The 22,379-nt window shown below is 38.5% G+C and overlaps 2 protein-coding genes and 1 pseudogene across 2 annotated transcripts; 1 reads left to right on the top strand and 2 right to left on the bottom strand.

Annotated features, from left to right (window-relative positions):
- Positions 1–1,616: 1,616 nt before the first annotated feature.
- On the top strand, positions 1,617–3,234 carry LOC122078095 (annotated as a pseudogene).
- A 431-nt stretch (positions 3,235–3,665) lies between these two features.
- Positions 3,666–19,406, bottom strand: LOC122079193 (CSC1-like protein ERD4). Its single transcript, XM_042645458.1, has 6 exons — positions 18,804–19,406; positions 17,716–17,861; positions 17,217–17,492; positions 14,342–15,186; positions 4,682–4,937; positions 3,666–4,301 (listed from the first exon to the last, which is right to left on the bottom strand). Exons 1-6 carry the CDS (start codon positions 19,075–19,077, stop codon positions 3,921–3,923), a joined length of 2,178 nt encoding a protein of 725 aa, XP_042501392.1. The 5' UTR covers positions 19,078–19,406; the 3' UTR covers positions 3,666–3,920.
- A 1,536-nt stretch (positions 19,407–20,942) lies between these two features.
- Positions 20,943–21,944, bottom strand: LOC122078094. Its single transcript, XM_042643955.1, has one exon. The coding sequence runs from the start codon at positions 21,942–21,944 to the stop codon at positions 20,943–20,945; it is 1,002 nt and encodes a 333-aa protein (XP_042499889.1).
- Between the last annotated feature and the right edge of the window lie 435 nt (positions 21,945–22,379).

The following is a 22,379-nucleotide window of genomic DNA, read 5'->3' as shown; positions in this document are numbered from 1 at the left end:
TTATAAGTTTTGGGTAGATCAAACAACAACAAACATGAATAATAAAGAGATAATAGATCCATACGACATAGAGATTTAATGAGGTTCACACATCAAGGTGGTGTGCTACGTCCTTGGGTGAAGAAGAAGATGATTCACTATGCAAAAGAGAGATTTACACCCTAGCAGCGGCGAGGGAAAAACTCACCTTAAAACCTAGCTGCATGAAAAACCCTAGAATACAATGACTTTTTCAACATGCAATAGTATATTATATATACTCCAAAATCATGGGTCGATCCATTGGGTCGCGATCGATCCGGTTGAACCATACCACGGGGGCTACGCCCCACACCCCGTACGAGATCAGTGATGGGCTCCGGGCTTAGGCCTATCGGCCCAACCCCTCTGCTTCCATCACAGATCTCAGAAAAATTATCATTCGGATCGCCACCAAAATATGTCAGATCGGGTCAATCTTCAAAACGGGTCAAGAATTCAAGACAAACTTAACAGTTTTCTTTCCCCAACATAAGCCCAACAGCCTGACCAGGTCGTGGTCTTGGTCTTGGTTCTAATCTTGGTCCTGCAAAGACGAAGATGTAAATGGATTGAATACAGATTGAATTTAGATCAGATGTATTTGAATTCGGATATTGCTTAATTGGATTCGGATATCTCTAAACGAATATGGATGTAGATCGAATTCAGATTTTCAACTATCCGTTTACTCTCTGACTTATGTAATCTGGACATTCCTCCCCAATGAATATAATTTGCTCTTAATCCATCTTCTTATGTTGTTTTAACTCTTTTCCTCATTCTCTAAAACCTCTTTAAACATCAAGAACCTTCAAAATTATTAATTGCTTATTTAATCGGATCGGATTTTACTCCGGATACCCTTTAACCTTATACGGATACCCCTAAACGAATACGAATACGAATTTGAATTCGGATTTCGACTATCCATTTACATCCGCAATCCAAGTTAATTACTGCAATCATATTACATTACATTAAGGGTGTTAAACCGATCGGTTTGGTTCAATTTCAGTTGGTCTCATCGGTTTTTAGCTTATACAAAAATGAACTGATAATTAATCAGTATATAAAATCCAAACAGAAATTGATAGTTATCGATCTGATCAGTTTTCGATCCCTTGTCGATTTCTCTTAATGGTCCCGTATTAGTCTATTATCATTTCTTTCATATAGATAAACAAGAAATCGATTTTTTTATCGGGTTATTCTGGTTTCAGAACATTTGTTCATTTTGATCAGTCTTATCGGTTCAGAATGAAACCAAATGAAACCAAGAGTTTGGGCCACTAGAAATTGGGTTGGAGCGCAAATTTTCTAACAAGTCGGCAACTTCTGTAGACCTTACAGAGTCATAGTAGGTGGGGGGGAGGGTTTATGGTAGAAGTAATATTTGACTTGGAGAATAGAAAATGAGAGCTTCAAGTTCTAAAGCTTCCATCTCATTATATAAATCTCATTCCCCCATCTCTTAAGCTTTGTAAGAACCTTCACCTCTCCAAGCTCCCCTTCTAACCTCTCCAGACTCCAGAGGCTTCAAAATCAATCTAAATCCATTCCCAAACTATTCCTAACTCTTCTTACATTGTGTACTTATGAGGGCCGTAACATCCACAATCCATCAATGCCTTCCTACTAGCTCCTTCAATTCTCCTGTCAATCGATGTGATCTTTCAATTCATGCCCATCAAAAGGTCACACTTGAGCCCCATAAGCTTCAATCACTCTCTAGCCTCCTCCAGCTCCACCTAGAGATCCCTCACTATCCCTGCATAGATTGGGATGGCCTACAACATTACAATCAAACGACTCCGGAGTCTCCAAAGGAAGATATATCTTCAAGATGGCGCGAAATCCATGGTTTGTCAGGTTGGAATGACCTTTTAGACCCTTTAGATCCTGGGCTCCGACGAGAGATCATCAAATATGGTGAATTTGCTCAGGCCATAAATGATGCTTTTGACTTTGATTCCTCATCGGAGTATTGTGGGAGTTCCATGTACAATCGCCGAAAGATTTTTGACAAATTAGGGCTTACTAAAAATGGGTACATGGTAACCAAGTACATCTATGCCATGTCACATATTGATGTGCCACGGTGGCTTGAGAGGACCCTCCTGATGGACACATGGAGCAAAGATTCCAATTGGCTTGGGTATGTGGGTATTAGCAATGATGAAGAGACATGTAGGATTGGAAGACGTGACATTGTTGTGGCTTGGCGTGGCACCATGTCACCCTGTGAATGGTGTAAAGATCTGCAATTGGATTTAAAGCCATTTGGAGATGGAGATGGAGACATGAAGGTTGAGCATGGCTTCCATGACATCTACACATCTAAGAGTGAGTCCACTAGGTACAACAAGTCAAGTGCCTCAGAGCAAGTGATGAAAGAAGTGATTAGACTGGTTAGTCTATATAGAGCAAGGGGTGAAGATGTGAGCCTCACCATCACTGGCCATAGCTTAGGTGGTGCCTTAGCTCTCCTCAATGCCTATGAGGCTGCCAAAGTCCTTCCTGATGTTCCTATCAGTGTCATCTCCTTCGGTGCACCGAGAGTTGGTAACGACGCCTTTAAGGAGAAGCTTTGCGAAATGGAAGTATAGACATTACGAGTTGTAGTGAAGCAGGATATAGTCCCTTTGATGCCTGGGATATCAGAATGGCAGTACAAGCATGTGGGAACTGAATTGAAGCTTGATGTGCAAGCGTCGCCGTACCTCAAGAAGGGATTCGACTTGAAAGGGTTTCACAGCCTAGAGACATACCTCCATCTTGTAGATGGTTTTCAAAGTAGCACTTCGGGATTCCGGCCATACACTCGGAGGGACTTGACATTGGTGAACAAAGCTTGTGGGATGTTGATGGATGAGCTAAGAATACCCAATTACTGGCCTCAATTGCATAACAAAGGATTAGTTACTAACTCTTGTGGGAAATGGGTTAGGCCTAAGAGGGACCCTGAAGATATACCTTCACCTGAAGAAGAAATACCTTCACCAGAAGAATCATCTAATACACAAACTTCTGTTGATATGCATAAATTTTATAATGAGATTGAAGACTTTGTGTTTGCTTCATGATATCATATTCTTGAGGGATTGAAAGTCAAACCAATATATATGAAATTTTCAATTTTGAATATATGTATCAAGTTCAAAGTCCAATGATGAAGATGCTGGAGAAACTAGCATGGCAGAAACCATAGGCATTTAGAATAATGACACATGAACATCATTCCTTTGGCTCCAAAATCAATTTGGGGAACTCTATATGATAATCCATTTGGGGAATTCTATATGATAAAGTTTTTTTTTTTTTTTGGTGGGGATGTGTTTGGTCTACTAAATGACAAGGCAATATGTTGCCGTCAAACACAATTCATCCAACGGAATTGTAGCAGAGATCTTAACTTGAATGCAGTAGTCAACATCTGGCCATACAATTTCTGTTGTTTTGCATCAGAGATTTCCATTTTCAGACAGGCAAACATTACCCAAGAGCCTATGTGATTATGCACATAACCCTACTATTTGGGTGAAAGATAGGGCTGGTTGGTGGCTTTGAAATATTGGAAGTTCTTGTAATTTGTGTAGTCCATAGAATCCTGAAAACCCAAGATTCACCACAGATGACACAAGGTATACTGTAGACAATATTAATCAGCTGTAAATTTACCTTCCATGGCAGCAATAAGGAAAATCTTGTACTCCAAATTATACACATACAGAAACTTCTAACAAAATATCTGTATCTGAACACACATAGATTAAAAAGATCTAAATGAGATGGTTCCTAGAGCTCATAGTCAACAAACTAACACAGTCCCAAAGAGGTTCCATGATCCACTACCAAAAAAAAAAAAATTCTCTGTACGTACATATTTTCTTGTATTTACATCAAATGGATGACGTTGTTCTTGAAAATTGAGCAAGAGCATCCTCAAACTGATCACCATCCTCAAACTTTTCTGATCTCAAACTTGGTGGGATGAATGCTCTAAAGATGGATTCCATGTTAGGGATCTCCTTAACTTCATGGCAGGCAACTTCAAGAGGGGTGGCGCTGAATGATTGGTAAAATTTCTGGGAACATACATAAGTGAAGAGAAAAGAAAACACGATAAGGGGTATCAAGATAACTGTGTAGGAGAATTCCTTCAGTACAAAGTAGCCAAACATTGTAATTTGGTAGATAATCAGAGCCGCAAGAATACGTGAATGCATGTGGGGCCACATGCGCCCATAGCTCTCATATGATGGAACATACACTTTTAAGGCCTGTATGAAAGAAAGATAAACGGTAAGAAAGAAAGTTCTTTGGTGAAATTCTCCAGATCAATAAAAGAAGTCATAAGAATAGCCTTCCACCAGGGAAGGAGGTAGGTAAGGTGAACATCATATCTGTCCTATCCACCCAATCTTCAAACCAAAAGAGTAGATCATTAGGTTTTATGTTGGCCTGGGAAACCTTCTAGGAAGGTTCCATCAAATGTTATCTCCTATAGGCCCTTGGCACACATGCTATGTGGGCTCCATGTGGAATTCAGACCAAAAAATTTTAACAAACTTGAGCTTCATCCAAGTTGCTCTGAATGTTCTTGACACTAGAGTTCAGGAGTAGCACACATGCTATATCTGTAAAGAGTATCTTGACAAACCTGATTTCGAAGAACAAGCCATCCAAGGCCAAAATAAATCACACCAAACGGAATGATGATTGGAGCTATAACAGAGTAACAGAGGACAATTGTGATGATTAGCATATCATTTGGAACCATTGTAGCATAACCAAAGTCCCCAGGAGCCCAGGCTTCTTTCATCTCATCTTCACTTTTACAGAGATACCTCCTCTTTAAATGGTAAATGATCAGAGGTACTAACCGTGAAAGCTCAAGCCCATAGCCAACAAAGAACCTGAGACATTCATCAAAATTGAACACTCAATAATAAGGAACCTGTCCAGCTCAATTACAACAGAGAAACAGATAATTTACTGAGCAATGCAAGTACCATAATTTATGTCCCATACGGTTTCAAGTACAAAAATCAGGCTTCCATATGCCTCAAGGACAATGCCTGGGCAGTTTGATTGGATTGCTGGTTTGGCCAATTAAGAAATTACATAGAGAATCATCTATGCAATTTGAATCTCAAATTTCAGGTCCGACCTCAATTTTAAGGACAACCATTTAATTGGCTCTTCCTCCTTGCATTTTGAGTTAACTCTCATGTTTTATATTTAAGTCAAAATGCAACCACATAAATGGGGAAGAACACAAGGTTTACTTTTGCCAGAGGTACTGTGTTTCAGACTGCAAAAATGTGAAAAAATAAGGAGTGGGGCCTACAAATGTGTTTTTTGGGTGCCACCTTTGATGACATGTTGCAGGAACCATTCCCTATACATTGGCAAAAATTATGGACCTACTAACCACCTCCTCATATATAATTGTAAAATTTTATGAAATATAACTCCAAAAGTAATTAATAAAAAAGGAAGTGGAATGCCCTTCTAGAAGACTAAAAGTTGTTAACCATGCTTTAGGATGAAAACTGAAAATGGTAGGGCAATCAAGAAAGAGCACATCCAAAGAATAAAGTGGCCAAGCAGATGCTGAGATGGAAAGTGCTAGGAGACTAGGAAGGTTGAAATTATAACTGAAAGAATAAGAGCTGCCTGAATCAGCAATCAGACTACGAAGATTGTCTGTTTAATGCAGTAGGCGCCTCTACATTATATCCTATTTATTGTACTTAGATTTTTATTTTTATTTTCTATATGGGTGCATCAGGTAGGCAGCCACCACTTTAATATATTCAGCCAATCACCTTTTACATAGATCCTTCTGTTTTCTGATTTCCTTTATTTCTTGATATCATATCTTAGCATCCTTATATTACTAGGGCGTCCCCCGTAAGCGACATGCCACGTCGACACGCAGATGTGGTGATAAGTAGCCAAGGGCAAGTGAGAGTAAAGAATCTAGCCCAGAAGCATAGGATTAGATTAGAGTCCTAGAACATTGAATCCTTAACGGGTAAGAGCCTGGAGTTGATAGATGTTATGAGAAAAAGAAGGATTGATATTGCATGTATTTAAGAGAATAGGTGGAAGAATAACAAAGCTAAGTTGTTAGATGACTTCAAACTTTGGTATTCGGGAGGTCAAAGTAATAGAAGTTGAGTGGGTATAATAGTGGATAAAGATTTAAAGAATGATGTAGTGGATGTCAAAAGACTAGGAGATAGGATTATATCCATCAATTGGTGTTGGAGAAAGAGTTTTCAATATACTTAGAGGTTATGCACCCCAAGTAAGATTGGATGAAAGTAGTAAGCATCAATTTTGGGAACACATGGATGATTTACCGCAAATTTTTGTCAAGATAAATCAATTACTATGGAAGGAGACTTGAATGGACATGTTGGAAGTGATCGTAGAGGTTATAAAGGTGTCCGTAGAGGCTACGGAGTTAAGGAGAGGAATGAGGATGGGCATCATTTTCAGACTTTGCATAACTTATGATTTATCCATTACCCACAAAAGTGGGCATCATACCAGCCAAAAGATTTCTTCCTAACTTGAGGGACCGGCTGATTGTTGTGCAAGAATTGTACGGTTATTTATGAGGAGAGACTAACCACGCAACATAGACTGGCAGTCCTCGTTATGTGCCTCGGTACGCAGAAGCGTAAGATGGGGAACCTCTGTACCCTAAGATAAGGTGGGGATTAAAATTCTCATTAAAAAAAAAAAAGGTGGAGATAAAAAGGAGATTCCGTAGGTACATTTATTGATAAAATGTGGTCAAACAAGGAAAGTTGGATTTTGAGGGACACCAATGTGATGTGGAATGAGATGATGACTTGCAGTAAGAAGGTTGCTAGAATTCCTAGGGGAAGCAATGGGTGGTCGTCAAGCCCCTAGGGAGACTTGGTAATGGGATGATGAGGTCTAAGCAACCATCATGGTTCTAAATCTCGGATTTTGACCTAGTTGAAATTTTCAAAATCTAGTCAAAACCCGGGTATTTTTTTTCTTTTCTTTTCTTTTCTTTTTTTTTTTTTTTTTTTTTTTTTTTTTTTTTTTTTGTGAAGCTATTTCTAGAAATTTGGGGATATTTTTGAAATTAGGGTCGAAACTTTGAAACTTGGAAATCTCAAGGTGGGTCAAAACCATCAAAACTTGCAAAATTTGGGTCAACAAAATTTCCAAAATTTAGAACTATGGCAAGGGACTAAAGAGGTAGAAGGAAAAAAAAGAAGAAGGTATAATGCTTTCAGAAACGAAGCTAAGAAGATTATGGAGATAGTCAGAGTGAAGAAATATGAGTACCTCTATAATAATCTGAACATAAAAGAAGGGGAAAAACGTATCTATAAGATAGCTAAAATGAGAGAAAGAAGAGTAGAGATTTCAAACATGTAAGACATATCAAAAGTGATGATGGAAGAGTGCTGGTAAGGGATGAGGAAATTATGAAGTGATGGGATGAGTATATTTGCGACCTACTAAATGGTGACAATTCTAGTAAGAATGACTCGAAAGATTGCATTATTTATCAAGACACCACACTTCATAGATATACATGAAAGGTTGGAGTGGCTGAAGTTAAAGCCTTAAAAAAGATGAAAGTAGGTAGGACACCAAGCCTAGATGAGGTCCTAATAGAAGTGCAGAAGAGCTTAGGATTTTGTGGGGTATCTTGGTTAACAAATATGTTTAATAAGATTCTGAACATAAGGAAAATGTCATAAGAATGAAGGAGAAAAATTATAGTTCCGATCTACAAAAAAAAAGGTGATATTCAGAGCTACAATAATTATAGAAGCATAAAAAAAAGTCATATTATGAAATTATGAGAGAAGATTATTGAAATCTGTTAGATTAAACACCAAGAAACACGAAAAATAAAGAGACAATAGCCGCACGACACAGAGATTTAACGAGGTTCACACACCAGGGTGGTGTGCTACGTCCTTGGGCGAAGAAGAAGATGTTTCACTATGCAGAAGAGATTATACCCAAGTAGCGGCGAGAAAACTCGCCCTGAAACCATAGCTTGAAAAAACCCCAAAATACAATCACTTTCCCAACAAGCAACAATACATTATATATATTCCAAGTCGCGGGTCGATCTATCGGGTCGCGGTCTATCCGATCAAACCGTACCCTTTGCTTCCATCACAGATCTCAGAAAATTTTCCATTCGGGTCGCCACCAAAATATATCGGATCGGGTCAATCTTCAAAACGGGTCAAGAATTCGACACAAACTTAACAAAACCCATCTAAAAAGAGAAACTACTATCTCAACAAACCAATTTGGTTTTATGCTAGCCATTGCTAGGTAAATCCATGACATAAGTTATTTACCTACTGAGGAAGCTCATGGAAAAATATAGAGCTTGCACGAAGGATCTCCATATGGTCTTTATTGACCAAGAAAAATCCTATGACAAAGTCCCTAGAGAATTAATGCAGCATATACTAGAGAAGAGAGGGGTGTCGACTGTCGAGTAAATATGTGGATATAATTAAAGATGTGTATGAGAGTATGGTGATTAGTGTGAAAACTGTGGGAGGTCAAGGCAATGAATTCCCAATTACAATTGAGTTACATCAGAGGTCAATCTTAAGCCCTTATTTGTTTGTACTAATCATGGATGATTTAACTAGAGGATGCCAAATGAGGTCCCGTGGTGTATGCTCTTGGCAGATGATATCGTTTTGGTGGATGAGATAAAAAGTCGGGATTAACGCTAAGTTGGAGTTATAGAGATCAACTTCGGAAACAAGAGATTTTAAGATAATTAGATCAAAGTATATAATGTGCAAATCTAGTCACATTATGATGAATAACAATATGGTACAAATTGAGGAGAAAGCGATACCGTAAAGTGACTATTTTAGATATATGGGGTCAATCATAAATAAAGAAGGTGACATAGAGGATGATGTTTCACAAAGAATTAAAGTAGGATGGATAAAGTGGAAAGGTGTGACCAGAATGTTCTGTGACCGATGTATTGCTTCAAAGCTTAAAGGAAAATTCTAAAGGACTATTGTACGACCGAATATGATGTAAAGAATTTCGCGTAGTTAAAAAGTTCCATATAGATATGCTATGCGTAGTAGAGATGAGGATGTTAAGAAAATGTTGGAAAAACTAGGAAGGATAGTAAGGAATGAACATCTTAGAGCTGATTTCGGAGTTGCCTGATCAATGATAAGCTCTACAAAATTCGTTTGAGGTGGTATAACCATGTTTAACAAAGAGAAAATGCTCCGGTAAGGAGGAGGATCTGATTCAGATTGACGGAGTTAAAAGATCTAGGGGCATGCCTAAAATAACCATAGGAGAAGTAGTGAGGAATAACAGGCATAGTCTAGGTCTTGTCCCAAGTATGACCTCAAATAGAGACGATAGGAGGGCAAGAATCCATGTAGCCGACCCTATTTAATTGAGATTTTTCTGACTTGCTAGTGTTGTGTCATTTTCCTTTTACTTCACTTTTCCTATCTCTGACTTGCTTTTTTTCTTTTCTTTTCTTCTCTTTTTTTTTCTTTTCTTTTTTTTCTTTTTTTTTTTTTTTTCTTTTTTTTTTTTTTGTTCTTTTTTTTTTCTTCTTTTTTTTTTTAACTATTAAATCAGAAATTAGATATTTGGAGAATATACGAAGTCCCTAGTCTAGTGTTTTGAAAACACCAACACATGACTAATATGGTGTAAATGACTCCATAATGAGAAAAAACATGCCAAAGCAGAACTTCAGATAGTGAGAAAATATTGGAGTTGTGCTTCTACAAGCTATATTATGTGTATGACAATGGTGGATGTGTAATATTATATGATATGTTCTTTAGTAAGACTTATTTTCATCACTTACGCAATTGATTTGTTATGTTCACTATTTATGCAGGGCATCTACTTATTGTTAAAGTTTATATATTTAGCTGGTAAGGTAGTTTTGGTATTTTCTTTTTTTATTATTATATTTATTATGCGTTTATGTATATGATATTTGCAAGGTCATATGATGACATGCCTGACATTGACACCAATATTGTCAAACATTGTCTACCATTGTATCCTGGGGCAAAACCAATAAAGCAAAAATTATGATGGATGAAGCTAGATGGATCTTGAAAATAAAAGAGGAAGTTAGTATGCAGTTGAATGTTTGATACCCAAAGATACCAAAATACCTTGAATGGTTGCCCAATATATGACGTGTACAAAAGAAAGAAGGATGAGAATGAATGTGTGTGGATTTCAGAGATTTAAATAAGGTTAGTCCCAAAATGACTTCCCTGTTCCCACATTGACATCCTCGTGGATAATACGTCCAAACACGCCTTCCTACCCTATATGGACAGATTCTCAAGGTTAACTAAATTAAAATGGCATCCTCCATATGTAAGTCTCTAGATATTCATTCAGTCACATAACTTTCACTTTTTCCTGAAGTGAGACCCTTGATTTGACATAATTCTTGCGGTAGCCCGCATTTGAAAATGATAATAACTTGTGAACTTAGCAACCTTGGTTGATGTCAGTTTGAAATATGACTGAGCTTCCACTCATTTGGTGAAGTAGTCAATAGAAACTAGGATGTAATCATGGTCATCAGATGACTAATGACCTGTCTAATTACATCTATGCCCCAGGTGGCAAATGGCCAAGGTGAGCTGGTGTGTGTTACTCAGAAGGTGTTTGTATCAAGTTGGAAAATATCTGACACATGTGAAATTTCATGTATTCTGCACAATCTACTTCGATAATATTCCAGTAAGTAATAACCTAGTCTAAGGATCTTTTTTGCCAACATTCTTGTATTTATGTGAGGGCCACATATGTACTAGTGGACTTGATACACGTCGGTAGGGGTATCAAGTCCATGTATTATTTTATTTCTTTTATGTAATAAACCCTACCCTCACGGTAAGACTATTCGGTCAAACTACGAGGTAACCTTTGTGTGTGCAGGTACTGGTTTTAGGTTCTGTTTACATCACATGGAATCAAAGCTTTAGAGATCCAATACTTGTTTCCTTATTTCTGGTTTGAGGTTCTTCTTTTAGATTTGCCCTTCCTTCGTTCTGCAGCAACCTATGTGTCCTACTTGGCTTGAAACCCTAGATGTTTGAAGATGAAAAACTAGGGTCTCTGCTAGTGCTATAATCTCTTATGTCTGCACTTCCACTCTCTGAATCTAAAGAGTATGATGAATGGATGTGATGCAGATTAATCACCAAAATAGGCTTGTTTTATTAGGAATAAGCCTAGGGTATGGTTGTATATGTGTTGGGCCTTCAGTTCATGTGGTTTGGAGTATATTGGGCCACTTTTATGGGTCTAAAAGAGCGGCTCTAAGATTGAGTACGGAATTACTAGTTAGTTTCCTTTTTTCATAGGTTCCTTTTAAGTTGGGTTTAATTTAAGTTATATTGATTTCTTAGGAGTCAAGTTATTAGATGAGTCAAGTCATTAGTAGTTAGTTTCCTTTTTCAACTAGTTTCTAATTTCAGTTAGTTCTTAATTTTAGTTTTTAGTAACTATTGTATTAGGAGAATATTTGGTTTCCTTTTTTGAGGAACCTTCTATTTTATAATTCCCTCCCCCTTCAACATTATAAATAAAGAGGAGGCCCTTAAAAAAAAAGATGATTTTGATAAAAAAAAAATTAATGGTTGTTGCTATTGTCTTCTTTATGAAGAGTTGTCTTGTGTTTGATCAAGGCTGATGGAATTGGTGTTTGATCCAATTGACTCTTTGCGGTGCGAAGCCCAAGAGGTTCCTTTCAAGAGTTCTTCTTCTTCTCTTCTAGTTATCTCTCTTTTCTTCCATACTCAAGGTGTTCCAGATCTGATCTACTATTACAGGTATTTAAAGCACTTTTCTCTCAATTCTGTCCAGAAAATCCTCTTATATTTCCTAGTTGATCCCTTGCTGCCTGAAACACTTTCAGCCATCCTTTGCGGCTGAAAAATGGATCGAACCACCCTCCCACCTAGTACTACCTTCTATCCAAACCTGGTCCAATTCTGACCAGCCAATTGGGAGATATAGTAATCTCCCCAATTCTGTCTTCTAGTGCACTGTAGTGACCAGAATGGTGGTCGACTGGTCTGGTTTATTTTCTGTTGATCTTTTGACATGTGTTTCATGTTTCTAAGGTGGGGTGAACCTATTTGATACCCTTGCTAATCCCTGTGATATGTTATGCTGATCTGACCAGTAGCACTGTCTTGTTGAGGTCAATACATCATTGTTCCAGATCTGAAGTATTTTTTTATTTGCTTGAATTGTTCTACTTCTGTCCTAATATTCTACTGGTTTGGAATCGATTACTGTTCTTGTTTGTCCTGCTGTTTGTTGTAATCTGATTTGCTATATTAAGGTTTGGGTTGGTTATGGTTGTTCATCGGATAAAAAGATCCTGAAGTTGAGACTTGGTTAGACCCTCTATCCTAGTCTACATTAGGATGCACGAAAATGACAGCCTTCTAGTGTGGCTATGGAACAGTATGGACTATGGAGCCCTCTGTAGCAGCTAATGTGATGTTCCACACCACCGCTAAGAGTGTTTAGGATGATCTGAAGGAAAGTTTCTCACATGATAAGAATATGATTCGTATTTATGATCTCTATAAAAAGAGTTTTAATCTGAAACAGGGAGATAAATCTGTCAATGAATATTTCAATGCCTTTGGGATTTGGGAGGAACTTATGTTTATCAGCCTCTGACTGCTGACTTAAAATTACTATAGACCCAGAGAGCTGAATTTTAATAAGATGATCTGCATGAGGAGGTGTCATGGAGCAACCTCCCAAATATGTTCCTTTGGTGGAGAATGCTGGGAAGGTATGCAAGTTTCCTAAGGCAATTTATAGTTTGAAATAATTGCCTAGAGCCTGGTTTGATAAGTTTAGTTCTATTATTACCCGATGTGGTTTCTCGTAGTATTATTCTGATCATTCAGTCTTTGTTCGTCGTCTGGATTCTTAGGCGATTTTGTTGGTAGTTTATGTTGATGACATTGTCATATCAGGTAGTGATGGATCCAGTATTTACATCAGCACTTTCAGATGAAAGATTAGGTGTTCTATTATTTTATTGGGGTTGAAGTGGTTCGGAATAGGATGGGTGCGACCTCTCTCAAAGAAAGTGTGATGGATCTTCTATTTAAGAATGGTATGCTTGGGTCTAAACCAATTGATATGCCTATGGACCCCACATCCGAAGTTTGGATTCTACGCTAACGTAAGGGGCTCTTGGTAAGGGCCTCATTTAAAGACCTAGTTTGATGCTGATTTGGTGATATCAGATGCGGACTAGGCTAGTGCTGATGGCGATAGAAAATCTACCACAGGTTATTATATTTTTGTTGATGGCAATTTTGTTGCATGAGAGAGCAAAAAGCAAACTACTGTGGCAAGGTCCAGTGCAGAAGCTGAGTGTAGAAGGATGGCTCATACTACAGCTGAATTAATGCGGTTGAGATTCCTTTTCAGGAGTTTGGGTATTCAATTACCAAACCCATTGATGTGTTTTGTGATAATCAACTAGCCATCTACATAACCAATAAGTCGGTGTTTCATGTGACAACCAAGAACATTGAAGTAAACTGTCATTTTGTTAGAAATGCAATTATCAGAAAACTTATTTCCACTCTGTTTGTTTCTCTACAGATCAGTTGGGTGATATGTTTACCAGATCTTTGCTTCGTCCCGCACTTCGGGGAAGTTGTACCAAGTTAGGCATGGGTGATATATATGCTCCAGCTTGAGTGGGAATGTTAAAGTATATATCCTAGCAGGCAAAGGGTAGTCTAGATATTTTCTTGTTTTCTATTATGTTTATTATGGCGTTTCACTCATGGTTTTGGATTTCCTACCTACCTGCTAGCCATAGGTGTAGCATTGACACTATCAAATAAAAAATAACAAATAACAAATAAAATCAAACACAATGTGCATGCATCCAAAAGTCTCATCTCAAAATATTCACAACCAAGAAGAATTGTACTTTGGAAAACAATCGATTTGTAGTAATTGATCACTTCAATATTTTTCTGGTAAGACCGAACAGATGTTTTGGATTTGTGGAATCTGATTGGTTTGATTTTTTGCCATGGAAATGTCCCATGTGGTTAAATCAAATGGCAGATCTAAACCTTGGAACTATTGAACCACCTAACAAAAATTAGAATATCTGAAGTCTGACTGTGTCAGTAAAACATTTAAAAAGAAAGTGTGTTTGTGCGTGTTGGGGGAGGGGGAGAGAAACAGAAATTGACAGTAGAAAACTTACTGTAATGCCACAAAGGTCACAAAGAAGGTCGCATTGGCAGGAAGACCGGTACCCAGAACAGTTATGATTGTGTTTGGATGCTTCTCTATGTTCTTGAACGTACTGAATAAGGTCCCACCTACAGTAACTCCAATAAAAACATTTAACACTGAGAAATAGAAATACTTCCCTGAGCTGGCTCTCTCAGCATGAGCCACAGAAGGGATTCCTTCAGCCTTGGAGAGCATCATAAGAAATTTTGGCAACAAAGCCAGGAACACAATAAGTGCAATCTGAGGTAGATAAGCTTCCAATACTGTCTTAACCACATTCAGCTTGATAATAGGCTTCAAGAATGGTAGTAACTTCTGTAGATTCTCCAGGGTAGTGAATGCAGAGATAAATCCAATTGGAATCATGTAGAAAAATATGGTCAAAGCCACAATCACATAAACAATACTTTGACGTATCTTTCTCTCATAAAACTTTATTGTAAGATTACTCCATATTATTTGACGGGGTTCTGGAGCTTCTGTAACTGTCCACGAGTCTGGCATCTGGGAATGAACAGCCTGAGCTGCAGAAGCTGCAGCCAGCCTGCTGTTGAAGAAAACAATAGCCGCTGCTTGCTGCTTCTCTCTAACAGTGGTCTTCTGTTCAGATTCTAGTTTTGGAAGCAGTTCATTAATCTTCTCATTGCAGTAATCCATTGTGTCCACTTTTTTTCCAATAAGCCCAAGGAAGCCAGTTCTGTTTGTCGATCTTGTTCCTTCTGGTTTTCCTGTTGTTTTTGAGGCTGCAAAAACGGCTTCAGCACGGGCAAGCTTCTTTCTGTATCCTTCCAACTCTTCCCAAATTTTGTTGGCCTGGGCATCAGTTGTCAGTAATATTTTTAGGGGTTATATATTAAACTCCGCAGATAAATCAATTTCGATTGAAACACAATAAGGCAACTGTTGTCTTATGGACCCATTAACAGAATTCCACAAATAAGCTAGCCATATGGCACGCTACATATCTTTGGATGGTTAGAGAGAAAGCATAGCAAGTGCAGAAAATATCGTATATGGCATCTGAGCAACCTTTGAGCAGCACCACATGCAAGTGTGCTGTTGTATTCCAATGACCCAATGACGACGGTGGGTGGGTAAACCTGATGAGCAGTCACCACCTAGGATGTGAGGCCTAGGACCCAAAACAAGGTGGTTCAATCCTTGTTTAGGGGAAAGAGCCAGATTTGATTCCATAGGGTCTGGTCAGAAATTCAGGTAAAGGTCAAGTTACAGAAGTGGAAAGGTGTCAGGCACCCACACCGTCCGGTAACTGGTCTTTCTACTAGACACTAAAATTCCAACGTTCTCCCAAATGTACACATCCTAAACCCATATGTTTGAATATGTTTGGCTAACTAAGGTATGCTTATGCCATCCATACACATGCTTGCACTAACTACTTATTAATCATGAATACCTAATTAATCCATGATTATCACAGTATTACCCTAAATATTGAAATTGTTATTATTCTGACATGGAGTTGGCTGCCTATGACTATGTTTACGTTTTCTTAGCCTTATAATTTTAAGACTACTGAAATTTCCTGCATATTAATACTTGACTAAATGATGCCTAATTCCTGACCCCTATAGCAACTGATCAAATATTGCATAGTTTAACGTATGTAGCTTAGGATTATTTTGTTGTGCTGCTGCCCTCACCCAACTAGAGAACCTTAGGTGTATTGTGGCCTACCACAGATTAGCCTTGTTCTCCTTGTAGTTAAACTTAGTTTCCCAGGTTTAATCTTACATCACAATATCTCTTCTTTCTTCTCTGTTTCTTCACATGCCGCACCTTGGTTGCTAGAAGATTTCTTCTCTTTTTCTCTTTTCTGTCTCCTCCATCAATATCCCTTGCTTTTCTCTTCTCTCTCTTTTCTTGCCTACAATATTCTTCACTTTTAGCTGTCCAGGTTATCCCCAATTGCAGACACTGCAGAAGCATCCTTGTTATCAGATTCTGATCAACAGGTTAGTTTACTAACTTCTTCATTTTGTCAGCACTGTTTTTTTGAATTCTTAAAATTTTCTGTTCAGTTTTCTACTCATACTCCATCCAATTATTCTGTTTCTCAGAATCTGAAATTCTGCATCTCCAATGATCTGTTAATTAAGCCCAAAATACTTCTTTCTGTTTATTCTCTATTCTGTTCGTTGAACCCAGTGCTGTTATCAAGTGATTTGGGGCATGTTTGCATCTGAGATTTATAGTACTTTGGATTTTCAAATTGCATTATTTTATATCATCCTTGCTACATTCTTCATCCACTTTTTGCCGTACACAAAATCTCTGAAAAGATTGGCGCTGTAACAGTGTTTTTCGGACGAGGGTGAGGTGCACAACCAATTACGTGTAATGGTGCTTGACAGTAGGAGTTGTACCAATGCAATGTTTCTAGATCATGCCGGAAATAATCCACAGCACATATAGCCATAAGGTGGTGGCTGCTGGTCACCCTGACCATTGGACAGAATGAAAATTCCCTGTAAAGTCAACCTGTCAAATTTTGTGGCTTTTCCCCTTTTCTCAATGGACATGTTTACTGAACAGCCCAAAATGAACTTAAATTTTTATGAATTATATTGAAGTGTGGAGATGTCATATTGGTACAAAAATTAAGCGATGAGTTTATGATAACATAGACAACATGACCTCTGAAGTTGAGCTCTAACAGAACTGCCAAATGGCATTTATGCCAGATTTTCTTCTAGCATTTCATGTGCCAGAAACTACCGAAACCCTTTATTCATTATCAGTGCAATTTCATTGACACCAGAAAGAAGATTCAACCTGCATTAGATGAAATTAACAACATTGAGAGAAATGACAAATTTTACCTTTTTGTTGTCTGTGACCACCATTGAACGGTAAAATGTTTCCGAATGGATTGTTCTAAAATACGAATCGACCTGTTCTTTACGACTTCTGCCTTCATGTACCTGAGGTATGTCTCTGACAAGAACAGAAAATTGCTCAGGTTTCACTTCTGGAGACATTAAAGCCTTACCTCTCAGTTCCGATACATGTTTATATGCCTTCCACAAGATATAAAATGTAACCATAGAAACCCAGTAGGTGCCAATCAAGTATGCCCAAAGTCTGGGACTCTTCGCCTGAAACACATAAAGAAAATTTAAATAAACTCATAAAATTATATGGGGGAAATATTATGACATTAAGTACCACTATGTCTTCCAACTTCCATCACAAGAGATCCTGACTGTACTATGTTCGAACCAGTTTAAGTAAAACTTGGCTGATTAGTTCTCATTCAAGAACATTCCAACAAGCTCAATGGGGAAAATGACACTTGAGGGAGAAATTCATATAGCTTACTTCAATGTTTCCCATGGATAGCTTGTCAAGATTGCTGAAGGTCCCATTGCTGGTGGTATCATTAGTTAACTTCACATGGTTAGTTGCAGCAACAGGCAGAAGAACCGGTAGTAGCACAAGGCCAGATAAAACCAAGATGCCCAGTGCTGCCACATAAATTAAACAAATGAAAATCTAAAAAGGGAAATAAAATAAAAAAATAAAAACAAATAAAAAACAGTTGTTTAGATAAATAATTTGCAGGTACATCAATGCAACTTGAGACATCCAATAGAAGGTGAGGATCTATTAGGCTCCAAACAATCAAGGACCAAAACATTAAGCATGCATGTCAACAAATTTTCAACAGACCAGACAGAACCCTAAAGTGACTATGGCTTTCAACTCCTCTTGATAAAAATCTGATTATAATCACAGAGACCAGTAAAGATGGTTATTCTTTTTCAAGGTTCCACACACACACACAGAGACAAAGTGTTCCTATATGCATATGAACACAAATTCCAAGGGGAAAAGAAAGGTGCCCTCCCCATCCCCCCCACACACCCCCAACAAGATGAAAACAGAGAAACCCACTCCAGGAAGGTACTCCATCAAAAAGGCATAGGAAGAACCAAAAATAGCAACAAATAGAGAAAAAGAATACTTATCACTAACTCCAGGAGGAGGAAAAAAACAAATCCAGAAAGAGGAATTATCCAAACACTCAAAAGTAGACTTGTAAACAAATACTAAAAGAGCATCCGTACCAGAAAGAGTAATTAATCCAAGTACCCACCCAGACTAGGCAATTTCAGAAAATAAAATCCATCAGGGGAAAAATTGGAAACTAACTCCATAAAAAAAAAAAAAGGGTAGGCAACATATATATCAACAAGAATCTAAGAATTACAAAAATAAGAACAGAGAAATTAGACAAATCTATGGAAACCCAACTAAGCATCCAAACGATGTAAAAGACCAAAATCAACCCAGAAATCTCCGGTTGTCTACCCCCAACACCCTCCAACAGAAACAGAAAAAATTTCCCATAAGAAGAATATTGATCCAAAAAAGAACACAAATTTGCATAGTAGTCTCACACTCACCGGAGCTCAAGAAGACGAAGTAAACGGCTGTGTCGACGCCGGACATAGAAATGACATCTGCTTCTGTGGAGCTTAGTGCTTCACGAATCCAAGAAAATGGGTTCCTCAACTTCGACCCTGAACCTTCCAATGGCTCCAACCCTTTGAGTATCCGATTCGGGTAGTAAATAACATAGTTGCTAGGTCTTCTAGAGAGCCATGCGAACGCAAGCATCAAAACCACAAATATCACAAAAGAAGTCGTAAGAGACGTCAAAAACGAATTGAAATCCATCTCTTCTTAGTCCTTCCTTCCTCTCTTTCCCTCTTCTACTTCTCCAACTATTCTTCCTCTTCTCCTTAACAAGGTCAAAGTGAACCCAGAGACTGAACTGTTACAGCACTAAAAACCATGAAAAGTTGCCGCAGATTAGAGAGAGAAGTAGTTACGGAAGTGATTAACAGAAGAGCAAACCAAGGGCCATGGAAGATTGACGATGATTCCAGGATCCAGATCCATTTCTCGTTGGAAGAAATAAATAGCCAGGCGATGATGCTAGGATTAGCCGTTAAGAAAGGCGAGGGAAAATGAGAAGAAACTGGATAACATCGGATTCAAAACGAACGAATGTCACAAATTCAACAATCATTTTCGCGCTTTAATTGTCATTTAACGTTAATACCCTTATCTTCACCCGAAAAAAAAAAAAAAAACAAAAAACGTTAAATACCCTTTTATGTGGAAATTGGAAAATTGTTTTGGCTTTTCCCCCACGCGTAGTTATATGAACCTTCAATTTTGTGGATAGTAACGTGAGATTTTTGAGGAATTATTTCATTCATTGCTTTTTTATCATCATTGGTTCGGAATGGGATGCCATGTCTAGGGGTCTCCTAACTTAACGCGTACAACGCCGGACGAACCGATAACAAACCCGGACCGAACCACCAGCCTATTGCTCGTTCAGTTCTCGAGATTACCCAAAACCAAACCGACCGCACGAAACCGATCCCGACACTGGCTCAAAACCCGGACCGAAACCGGAACCAAACCGGTAAGAAACCGAAACACTCCAAAATTCATTAAAAAATCAAAATTGAATAGTTTTGTATACATTTGTATGGAAAATCGAATCCAAACTAGACCAAAAACCAAAACCAACCCGGTTACAAATCGATTTAAGAAACCGAAGTTCAACAATTCATCATTTTGTTGTTTCCTAATGGCTCTATACCGGTTTAAAAAACCGATCCAAATCGAAATGAACCTAATAAATCCAAACCGGTACCAACCCGAACCCAAACCGCACGGAAGCCGACACCGGACCGAAACCGATAAATCCTTAATGGGTCGGTTTCGGTCACTTCCAAACTCACACCGAAACCGGTGGAACCGGACCGAAACCGCACCAACCCGGACCGTTGACACCCCTAGGTTAGCACATAGTTGTGAGAGAGAGAGAACAAATGAATGAAGAACGAGAGTCATTAATTACAATGACTTCCTACAAATTTAATAAGACTTTGAAAGGAGATGAGGTGAAAGCCACATCATACAAGAAAGCTCATCTCCCAATGTTGTGAGTATTTCCTAACCCATTATATCCAAACACATGACTTTACCATGCTTTTAAGAAAATAAATATGACTCTCACACCCCTTAAATCCCACCCCATTAATAGCCCCCTAAACAAACGGGTCCTAAAAGATAAAAGAAAAATTCCCTACAAGTATATACTCTATTGGTTTTTTTTTTTTCTTATTATACTCTATCCCACTCCGACCATATGGGTTCTATGTGAATATCATTCTTTTCTAATAATATTATTGTTCGTCATTAGTGTGGAACATATTCTTCATACATTGGTGTCATGGAAAACTCTCTCCCAAAAGGTAAAGCAAAAGACTCTTATTACCCGTGTCTCATATCAATTAACATACCAAATGTGAACCACTAGTTTAGTAATAGTGGGCGAGTTCTCTCATCAGAACGGCCCCAAAAAATTGACATGATACCAAACTTGTTCATCCATCAATGGGAGAGAGAGCGAGACCAGAATAATGTTGTATATATTAAAATGATTCTAGAACCAGCTTTATGTGTGTACAAAGGAAGAAGATATAAAAAAAGAAATGAAAAGAAAGAAAAAAAGAGAACTTTTACACCTCATATTGCTCCAATTGAATATCCTTTCCCCTGAGAGGAACATACTCACCGGCATAAACCTCAAGATGATCTGCCAAGAGAGACTTATCGATGCTTTCATGGTGATACGATTTGCAGACAAAGTAAAACACAGTTTGAACAACCAGCCCAAACAGAAACAACTGCATCAGCAACAAGAAGCAAACAATCCCAGAAAAAACCCTACTCCACATCCCGAATCTCTCTCCATGTACCACCATCTTCTCAAACCCAAATTGAATCAATATAAATGCGATGATCAACATAACGAAGATCACAAACGCAACCTTCATCTTCCCCTTGATCAAAGCCTTACTCTTGGTCATAGCGTTAATCCCCTTGAAATCTTCTAAAACAGAGATAACCGAAGCCAAATGCCACACAATACTGATATAAACAACCCCACAGAAGTAGAGAATGGCAAGAACGGTCAGAAGAACTGTGCCGGCGGTGGTTCCAGGATTGACGGCGATAATGGAAATTACGAAGCAAACCACCGCAACAATATTGTAAAGGAAGACGATGACGAAACTCCATAGGAAAGTGACCATGAGGCGCTTCCAGACCTTGGGGACGACAGTCATGATTTTTTTGAAGGTCAAATCTTTAGCTGTGTAGATAGAAGCGATTGAGTAAACGACAGCAGAGGTGGAGAGAAGGGAGAAGATGAGAAGGACGACGAGATAAGCCGCCTTGAAGAGCCAATAAGCAACCCATTCCGATGAGATTCGATCGCTAAGGCGTTGGGAGGTGGGCGTATTTGGACGAGTGAAGTTTAGGGCTTCTTCGTTTTGCATAAGTTTGGACATGATGAGCTCAGAGATTTGGATGTGAGCTAGGAAGATGAAGGTGAGTGGGAGGATTAGGGCAAGGGTGATCTTGTTGAAGATTTTTCTCCATGAGAGTATGATCTTGAAGGATTCCTTGTAGATTCCAAACAATCCCAGAAACTGAAGCTCCTCTGGTTCTCTATCCATGGCGATTTGGTTCTCTTCTCTTCTCTCTGCTCTGAGCCAGGGGAAGAGGAAGAGAAATAGAGATAGAGAACGCGTGGAAATGGTGAATGGAATTTTTGTTTCCTAGACTACCCTCAGGCGTGCTTTCTGGGTAAAGACTAAATGGAAAAATGATTCAGTGCATTTCGTAGTACACTTCTTCGTGTATTCCTAGTGTTATCTGGAATCAGATTGGAATCTATGATGGAAAATAAGGGACTAGGAAAGAGACTTGATGTCTTTTCTTCGTAGGGTGGCAAGGCAAGAACAAGAAGACTGGTAGTGGTTGACACATCATTGCGAACTGCGAAGCTTCAAAGAGGCATCAGAGTCAGGTCCTTCTCGAAAGTTGAGTCAACACGCTCTCTTGTAGGGTCCTTTTTGATAGCGTTGGAAAGGAGAAAAGAAGAAAAAATT

This window comes from Macadamia integrifolia, chromosome 5, assembly GCF_013358625.1.
Source record: "Macadamia integrifolia cultivar HAES 741 chromosome 5, SCU_Mint_v3, whole genome shotgun sequence".
Lineage (NCBI taxonomy): Eukaryota > Viridiplantae > Streptophyta > Magnoliopsida > Proteales > Proteaceae > Macadamia > Macadamia integrifolia.
The sequence above is the reverse complement of the archived record's forward strand: the minus strand, read 5'-3'. Positions and strand labels throughout refer to the sequence as shown.